Source organism: Lampris incognitus, chromosome 12 (assembly GCF_029633865.1).
Source record: "Lampris incognitus isolate fLamInc1 chromosome 12, fLamInc1.hap2, whole genome shotgun sequence".
NCBI classification, from domain to species: domain Eukaryota; kingdom Metazoa; phylum Chordata; class Actinopteri; order Lampriformes; family Lampridae; genus Lampris; species Lampris incognitus.
In genome coordinates, this window is record NC_079222.1 from 4,103,259 (window position 1) to 4,113,155 (window position 9,897).

General features: G+C 47.3%; 1 protein-coding gene across 1 annotated transcript in view; it reads left to right on the forward strand.

Moving 5' to 3' along the window:
• Positions 1-9,897, forward strand: part of musk (muscle, skeletal, receptor tyrosine kinase) — an 84,179-nt gene that overhangs the window by 56,157 nt on the left and 18,125 nt on the right. The window contains exons 13-15 of the mRNA XM_056291174.1: positions 5,453-5,615; positions 6,962-7,145; positions 8,978-9,169. Of these exons, the coding sequence (XP_056147149.1) occupies positions 5,453-5,615; positions 6,962-7,145; positions 8,978-9,169 (539 nt within the window). The remainder of the gene's footprint in view (positions 1-5,452; positions 5,616-6,961; positions 7,146-8,977; positions 9,170-9,897) is intronic.

Sequence of the window (9,897 nt, forward strand, 5' to 3'; positions counted from 1 at the left end):
TCGTTCCTAATCCTGTCCTTCATCACTCCCAATGAAAATCTTGTCATCCTCAACTCTGCCACCTCCACCTCCACCTCCTTTCTTTTCATCAGTGCCACTGTCTCCAAACCATACAAACATAGCTGGTCTCACTACCATCTTGTAAGTGTTGCCTTTTTTTCTCTTTTTTTTAGATTTGTTTCCCCCTTTTTCTCGCAAATTTTATCCGGCCAATTACTCCACTCTTCCAAACCGTCCCAGTCGCTGCTCCACCCCCTCTGCTGATCCAGGGAAGGCCGCGGACTACCACATGCCTCTTCCGATACTTGTGGAGTTGCCAGCCGCTTCTTTTCACCTGACAGTGAGGAGTTTCGCCAGGGGGAGGTAGCATGTGGCAGGATCACGCTATTCCCCCCAGTTCCCCCTCCTCCATTAACAGGCACTCCGACCGACTGACCAGAAGAGGTGCTAGTGCAGCGACGAGAACACATACCCACATCCAGCTTCCCACCCGCAGACACGGCCAATTGTGTCTGTAGGGACACCCAACCAAGCCGGAGGTAGCATGGAGACTCGACCGGCAATCCCCGTGTCGATAGACTACCACACCACCCAGATGCCCATAAACCTTCTCTTTAACTTTTGCTGGTACCCTTGTGTCGCAAATAATAACTCCCGACACTCTTCTCCACCCACTCCACCCTGCTTACACTCTCTTCTTCATCTCTCTTCCCCATTCCCTGTTACTTTGGACGGTTGACCTCAAGTTAACTTTCCAAACCTGGCCATTACACCTACAGGAGCTTTTATGACATCACATTCTAAATCCTTAGGCATTAATATGGAGTTGGTCCCCCTTTGCAGCTATAACAGCTTCCACTCTTCTGGGAAGGCTTTCAACATTTTGGAGTGTGTCTGTGGGAATTTTTGCCCATTCATCCAGAAGACCATTTGTGAGGTCAGACACTGATGTTGGATGAGAAAACTTGGCCCACAATCTCCATTCTAGTTCATCCCAAAGGTGTTTGATGGGGTTGAGGTCAGGGCTCTGTGCGGGCCAGTCAAGTTCTTTCACGCCAAACTCACCCAACCATGTCTTAATGGACTGTGCTTTGTGCACTGGGGCACAGTCGTGCTGGAACAGAAAAGAGCCTTCCCCAAACTTTTCTCACAAATTTGGAAGCGTAGAATTGTCCAAAATGTCTTGGTATGCTGAAGCATTAACATTTCCCTTCACTGGAACTAAGGGGCCAACCCAATCCCTGAAAAACAACCCCATACCATTACTCCTCCTCCACCAAACTTTACAGTTGGCACCGTGCAGTCAGGCAGGTAACGTTCTCCTGGCATCCGCCAAACCCAGACTCGTCCATCAGACTGCCAGACAGAGAAGCATGATTCGTCACTCCACAGAATGTGTGTCCACTGCTCCACAGTCCAGTGGCAGCGTGCTTTACACCATCCATCTGACACTTGCCGTTGTGCTTGGTGATGTAAGGCTTGCATGCAGCGGAATTAAGCTCCCGGGGCACCGTTTTTGTGCTGATGTTAATGCCAGAGGAAGTTTGGAACTCTGCAGTTATTGAGTCAACAGAGCGTTGGTGACTTTTACGCACTATGCTCCTCAGCACTCGTTGACCCCGCTGTGTCACCGTACATGGGCTGCCACTTTGTGGCTGAGTTGCTGTTGTTCCTAAATGCTTCCACTTTTCAATAATAGCACTTACAGTTGACCGTGGAATATCTAGCAGGGAAGAAATTTCACGAACTGACTTATTGCAGAGGTACCACACTTGAATTCACTGAGCTCTTCAGAACGACCCATTATTTCACACGTTTGTAAATGCAGACTGCTGCTTGATTCTATACACCTGTAATGGGTCTGAATGAAACACCTGAATTCAATGATTAAGAGGTGTGTCTCAATACTTTATTCCATATAGTGTATATCATAATACAGAGATGTTCAACATGGGGTCCGCGACCCCTAGGGGGTCCTTAGTTACTGCTGGGGGTCCGCCAAATTATTTGATCCCAAACTATTTTTCTTCCAAAAATATGTCAGAAAATATACATTAACATAAATACAACCTATATTAAGTAAAGATAAAGCTTGCTATTCGTTAAAAAATTACAACATTGAAGATACCCATGAATCCTCGTGCAATAATGTGATCACCCTGAAAGCCGAGGACCAGCTAGCTATCCTATGCTAAACCACTCTATGTGCAGCGCCAGTAAAACACTGGAAATAACTGCATGCCATATTAGCCAAATAGGTACGTATTATTAGCCTAAGTATACGGCCATTCTTACGTTAATGTGATCTACAATGGATCGCTTTGTGACTTCTCGACCAAGAAACTCTGACCGACCCTGCACTTCATCACGAACCACTGGCGAAAGTTCAGAGGACGAGGCTAACGCACCTGCTAACAGCCATGCTACAACTGCTGCTAAGCGCAAATGAGAGAAGACCTGAAAATATTCAGAGAATTATGTCAAGTTTGAACTTACCTTTAAAGAGACTGAGGGTGTTGAATTACCAGTGTGTGTCATCTGCTCTGCCATGCGGACAAATGAAAGTATGAAGCCGTCAAAGTTGCGGCGCCACTTGGAGACAACTCATACTCACTTGAAAGAAAAGCCAGTGGAGTACTTTCAGGCCCATCTCAAATCTCTCAAAGGCCAACAGACAAGTTGCTCAGAACAAAAAGCTGTACACAACTGCAGAGGATTTAATATTGCCTGCAGCCAGTGATATGTGCAAAACAATGTTTGGGACTGATGAGTAGGTTAATAAACTGAAAAGCATTCCGTTGTCAGACACAACCACTGCTCGCCGTATTGATGACATGGCATCTGATGCGAGGGTGCAACTAGTAGAGAAACTAAGGTTAGCAGAGGCTTTTGTGGGGCAATTGGATGAATCCGCAGACTTGTCAAAAAGAATTACAAAACCTTTTTCTATGAATATATGAATCTGTCAAGAATTATTATTTTAATGGCTTAGCATTGTATACACCATTACAAAGTACTATTATATATGGCACTATAGGCCGCCCTACACATTATTGTTGGCACGGCTTAATAAGCAACACAATTTAATATGATATGTAGTAAGGGGTCCCTCTGCCGTGTCTCTATCAGCCAAGGGGTCCTTGGCCTGAAAAACGTTGGAAGACCTCTGTCATGATACCTACCTCTACTAGATTTTGATAAGCGTGGAGTGTAATCTCATATACTTGTTTGTGTAGTTACAAGTACCACACACCTCTAATGGACATATCTTTTAACAGCATGTGAACCTTTGGCTAACCCCTAGATAGGCATGCGTGTGTCTCTGTGTAAATGTATGTCCCATGAAGCCTTGGGTTTAATGTGGCAGGCCTTGATACGTATCCAATATCATCACCGCCCTGCGTTCCACCGACAGCGTGTTTTTCTTACCTGGTTTTTTCTTTTGTAAGGAACTTCCTTTACAAATAAGCTTACAAAGCACTGGAAACTCCAGCGCTGGCATTCCCAGCTCCACATGGCCACCTCCTAAGCTGCCTAAGACAACTAAAACTAAGGCTGTGTAGGGTGATACAAAGACGTGTTAATATGTGCACACATATGTATGTACGCACACATGCACACACACGCAAATAGACATGCACAGCACTTTTCAGTACTCTCGAGTATACATTTAATGCCTACTTTGTACCAGTGGGAGGTCAGCCCTGTCCTTGGCAATGTGAGCGGCTTGCATTAAATACCCAGCCGTAGGAGCGGAGTTGTTAAAGTCATTCAGCACACAACTTTGTGTAGCTTGGGGCAGTTAGGACCATTGGTCTTTTGATGGCCAAAACTCACGAGACACAGAAACACCAGATGTTCGCTATTTGAACTGGCAGTCGGAAGCCAAGGCATCAAACCTGCGTCACTTAATGTACTGCATGGTAGAGGACCTTACAAGTCTGTGCTCCATTATAACCGGTCATTACCATAAAACCTTTGACAGGTGCAGTTCATCTTCCGAAAAACGCTTTCACTGCTGATTTAATACTCCGTCTCACTTCGGGGCTTTCTTTGACAGGAAACAAACTTAAAGAGAAAAAATTCCATCCAAATCTCTATGACCCTGTTTACACCTGGTTTTAAAATGTGTTTTGGGCGATCGGATCACAAGTGGACAGCGGGACACCTGTGTCTATCATGCGTCTCCAAATGCGTCCTGCTGACCAGTTGTGAGCAGATTTTGTTACTGCAAGGAAGATTTCCTGTTACGTCCTTGTCGGGGACGCATCAGGATGCATTAGCGTTTACACTACAAAAGATGTGTGGTCAAATGCGTCCCAGACCACCTCGGCAAGTGGTTTGAGTAACCGGTTCACAAAACATTTTGGTGGTCGTTTACACAGTGCTGTCCACTTGTGATCAGATCGCAACCCCCCCCCCCAAAAAAAAAAAACGCATTTTAAAACCAAGTGTAAACGGGGTCTGTGTATCACACGTGTGAATGCATACTCCTCCCTCCCAAACGGGTGAACTGTGTGGTGGAGTGATGAAATGCCGTGAGAGACGGTATGACAGTTCAACAGGGGTATTCCCATTTGACTTGACCTCATCACAAGAAGGTCACAATACAGCGGTGTTTTACTTTATTTGCATAACTCCCGTTTTTGTTAGGCAAGTATGTGTTGACAAGAGCAAACAGTCAGTGCGCCACAGTGATCACGTCCTTCTGTCCTCCCAAAGGACTCCAGATTTCATCGTTTCTTTCTATGGGTTTTACAAAAAACAAAAAAAAAGGTGATGAGCACAGCTTCTTCTCGGTGTCCTCACAAAACCAGTCCACACATTTTGTTCCCCCATTAGCGGGGCTTCCATCAAGCCAGTCTTTGCACATTGTTTATTTATTTGGGGTTTTTTTTACCCCTTTTTTTACCCCAATTGTATCCAGTCAAGTACCCCACTCTTCCCAGCCGTCCCGGTCGCTGCTCCACCCCCTCTGCTGATCCAGGGAAGGCCGCGGACTACCACATGCCTCCTCCCATACATGTGGAGTCGCCAGCTGCTTCTTTTCACCTGACAGTGAGGAGTTTCGCCAGGGGGACGCATTCCCCCTAGTCCCCCCCCCCGACCAGAGGAGGCGCTAGTGCATACCCAAATCCAGCTTCCATTCCGCAGACACAGCCAATTGTGTCTGTAGGGACGCCCGACCAAGCTGGAGGCAACACTGGGATTCGAACTGGCGATCCTCGTATTAGTAGGCAACGGAATAGACCGCTACACCATCAGTGAATATCCACTCTTTCATAGTAACAGAGATCAGACCTGTGAGCCCTGTATCTGGATTACTGAATGCACTGCATGAATCAAAAGAGTTGAGGGCTTGTAATCTGTAGTGGTCAAAAAATTAAATCCGCTGTTTAGTTGTTACACACTTCATAGGCACTGTGTTTTTCCAATCTGCCCTATTCTCCAGGTTCCCCACCAGCACCGCCTGTCTGTGGACGTTGTTCCGGAGCTGAAGAACTCACAGAACCACTGCAGGAACCCCGGAGGAACCAGCGACAAACCCTGGTGTTACACCTCAAACCCCAACATACGCTGGGAGTACTGCTCCGTGCCCCGCTGTGGAGAGACAGGTGGTCATCTGCTCCTCCTTATGTCATTCTTGTCCTCCTTCCTGTTTTATTGTCATCCACTTTCTTGTTATTCTACGTCTAATTCTTTCTCAACAGCTGAGAAAACATGTTTGTCCACAGTGGTTGGTACATTCAAAACCATGTGGTCGTTACCAGCTAACATGAGCTTATGTGAGTAGAACAGGACCGTCGGCTTGGTTATTTGATGATTGATTAGGATTTGCCCCCCCCCTTTTTTTCCTCCCCAATTGTATCCAGCCAATGACCCCTCTTCTGAGCCGTCCCGGTCGCTGCTCCACCCCCTCTGCCAATCCCGGGAGGGCTGCAGACTACCACATGCCTCCTCTGACACATGTGGAGTCACCAGCCGCTTCTTTTCACTTGACATTGAGGAGTTTCACCAGGGGGACGGACGTAGCGCGTGGCAGGATCACACTATTTCCCCAAGTTCCCCCTCCCCCTGAACAGGCACCCCGGCCAACCAGAGGAAGTACTAGTGCAGCCACCAGGACACATGCCCACATCCGGCTTCCAACCCATAGACACAGCCAATTGTATCTGTAGGGATGCCCAAGCATGCCAGAGGTAACACAGGGATTCGAACCAGCGATACCTTTGTTGGTAGGCAATGGAATAGACCGCTACACTACCCGGACATCCCCCAGGATTTGGCTTTTGTCTAGAATTAACTTCCCTCCTCACTGCTCATTTTAGGAAAGTAAAATAAGACGGTAAACATATAAAGGTTCCTGTAGAAATTAACTGACCAATTCTCCATCTCTATCTGATGCCAAGTGGCTAGTCCAAAGCTAGCTAGCTGACATTCTTCTCACCAATTCTCCGTCTGTATCTGATGTCAAGTGCCTAGTCCAAAACTAGCTAGCTGGCAGTCTTCTGGCCAATTCTCCATCTCTATCTGATGTCAAGTGCCTAGTCCAAAACTAGCTAGCTGGCAGTCTTCTGGCCAATTCTCTGTCTGTATCTGATGTCAAGTGCCTAGTCGAAAACTAGCTAGCTGACATTCTTCTGACCAATTTCTCCATCTCTATCTGATGTCAAGTGCCTAGTCCAAAACTAGCTAGCTGACAGTCTTCTGGCCAATTCTCCGTCTGTATCTGATGTCAAGTGCCTAGTCCAAAACTAGCTAGCTGACATTCTTCTCACCAATTCTCCGTCTGTATCTGATGTCAAGTGCCTAGTCCAAAACTAGCTAGCTGACAGTTTTCTCAATTCTCCGTCTGTATCTGATGTCAAGTGCCTAGTCCAAAACTAGCTAGCTGACATTCGCTGTCAAATATGGGCGTCTCAAGGCATCTTGGTCATTGTTTTGTCTTGACTTTTTTTAGTGTTGAAGCCAGAGACAACATTCCCCCGACAGACTGCTCCTCTTCCCGCCACAGTGGCGGTGTCTCCTGCCTACTCTATGTCCGTTATCATCATCCTTCTCACTGCCCTGGCTGCTTCAGCCTTCCTCACCATCATCATCCTCGCCTGCCGGCGACAAAGGAAGCAGTGGCGGAACAGGAAGAGGTGAGATCTCCATGTTGATAGAGATTTAACATGATGAAAGTTTGATGGCAGATATTTAACATGGTGACGGAATAATGCCAGATTTAAAATGACCACAGTTTCATGTGTGTGAGCGAGGGAAGTGGTGGTCATCGCTCTAAAGAATCGTCACTTTTGTCTTATTGGTGTCTATTTGTCTATCTGTCTTTCTGGTTCTCTAGCTAGCTTCCATCCTTCCATCTGTAATGCCGGGATCAGACTATACGATTTCAGCCTGATTTTGACACGATTTTGTTGTCGCCGACAATTTTTAAGTATCTGGCCCGATTATGAATGTTGGGAACATCGAACGGGTGTCTTTACCCCTTGTAGTGTGACTTAATCGAAGAACAGCGATGTGGCCTCTTGGAGGCCCCACTTTTGTATACACTTTTTATTTCGGGCCCAGAGTCTCCACTCACCTCTACAGTAACCGGCGACGAAAAGTCTAGCATGTCAGAAGTTGTTGTATTTTCTTGCCTAGTCTGACATCTCGTACAACGTGTTCCTTGATGTTGACCAATAGGATGGCAGAGCACTCTCTGGTGCACACATGTAAACATGGCAAAGAGAAAGCAATGCTGCTGATGCTGCTGTCGGGTGGAACGACAAAACCGAGGAAAGGTTCATTGAGCAATGTCAACAACACCCCTGTCTTTGTGACGTTTCCTCAAGGGAGGACCATGGCAGAGTCAAAAAAGATAGGCTAGGACTTCCGGGTAGCATAGCGGTCCATTCCGTTGCCTACCAAGCGCGGTTCGAATCCCTGTGTTACCTCCAGCTTGGTCGGGCATCCCTACAGACAAAATTGGCCGTGTCTGCGGTAGGGAAGCCGGATATGGGTATGTGTCCTGGTAGATGCACTAGCGCCTCCTCTGGTCGGTCGGGGCAGCTGTTCGGGGGGGAGGGGGAAGTGGGGGGAATGGTGTGATCCTACCATGTGCTACGTCCTCCTGGCAAAACTCCTCACTGTCAGGTGAAAAGAAGTAGCTGGTGACTCCACATGTATCGGAGAAATCATGTGGTAATCTGCAGCCCTCCCCAGATCAGTAGAGGGGGTGGAGCAGCAATCGGAACAGCGCGGAAGAGTGGGGTAATTGGCTGGATACAATCGGGGAGAAAAAAATCCCCCCTGAGAAATAGCGGCGGCACTTCAGCAACCTGGTGAGTAGCTGGTTAAGCTTAGCATTCCCTTGTACAGTGTTTCTCAACCCAGTCCTCAAGGAACCCCTATCCTGCATATTTTCTTTGCAACCCTGAATAGGTACCTGTTTGTAGTTATTCAACCAATCAGCAATGAATTTTGTCAGATGTTGCACACCTTGCATAATTAAGTGCCGCGAGATGATTGGTTGAGTAAGTACAAGCAGGGCTACCTATGCAGGGTTACAATGAAAATCTGCAGGATAGGGGTTCCTTGAGGACTGGGTTGAGAAACACTGCCCTAGTATCACTAGCCACAACTGTGTCCACAATCATTGTTCCTTTCTTTTCTTTCTCATTTCGGAACACTAGACCGCCAGCATCACACGAAGCATTTCTGTAGCCATGTTTGACAATTTCTTGACCCTCTTCCACGATGACCTATGAACTCGTGCGAGATTGTGAAAGGCAGCATACGGTGGTTGGTTGGTGTCATACTTGTAGTGTTGCCAGTCTCCCGGCCAAGACACTGCAAGACTGTATGGCACCATGACTGCCTAATCTGACATGGTGACCATGGAAAGACAAAACTATCGTGTAGTCTGATCCCGGTTTAAGTGAAACCTGTCTTTTAATCTCAGTCAAATGTCCTTCCCTCTTTCCTCACCCAGAGTGATGGAGACCCCGACACTGACCACCCTTCCCTCTGAGCTCCTTCTGGATCGGCTCCATCCAAACCCCATGTACCAACGGGTCCCACTGTTACTCAACTCCAAGCTGCTGGCCCTCGAGTACCCTCGCAACAACATACAATATGTCAGGGACATTGGGGAGGGAGCCTTCGGCCGGGTTTTCCAAGCAAGGTGGGAGATCCTTTATTGTGAGAAGTCAATTATCTATTAACAGTCTCTTTTGTACCACATTACAATAAATCAGACAAATTATAGGTTAGGACAAAGGTTCGGACTGTTTCGCTCATAAGGCTGAGGGAACGGCCTCTCTAGTCATGGGTTTAAGATTAGGGGTTGGGTTTTGGAATCAGGAATCAGGAACACTTCACTTATCATTCCGCCCCGTGCACCTGCGCACATGAAATGAAATGAAATGCTGTTTCCCCCAGCCCACAGCAGCGCAACATACAGACAAAAACACATTCCAGAACTACAAGAACACACATATTCAAATCACACATATATCCAGACTAAACAACAAAAAATCACTGTCCAGGAGAACGAACGCCAGCCAGGATGACTGTCGGACCTGTCGTTCTGCATGGGCTAGCAGTTAGCCTAGCCTACTCCGATTACGCGTCCTGTCAGACCGCCCTTCCTGTTTCCTCCTCGTGCAGAGCTCCAGACAGGGGCTCTGGTCCCTGTGGCAACCGGATGAAGCAGACCAAGCCCTCCCTCCCAGCCGATCCAGCGCCAGCTCTCCCAGCCAGCAGAGGTGGAAAAACCTGGTCCAGAAAGTAAAAACCCTAACCGTGTCTTTACTCCACCCATGTACTAAACCATCAGATTGCACTGACTAGTTTCCCAAATTAGCTGGTTTAATACATGGATGGAGTAAAGACATGGTTAGGGTTTTCACT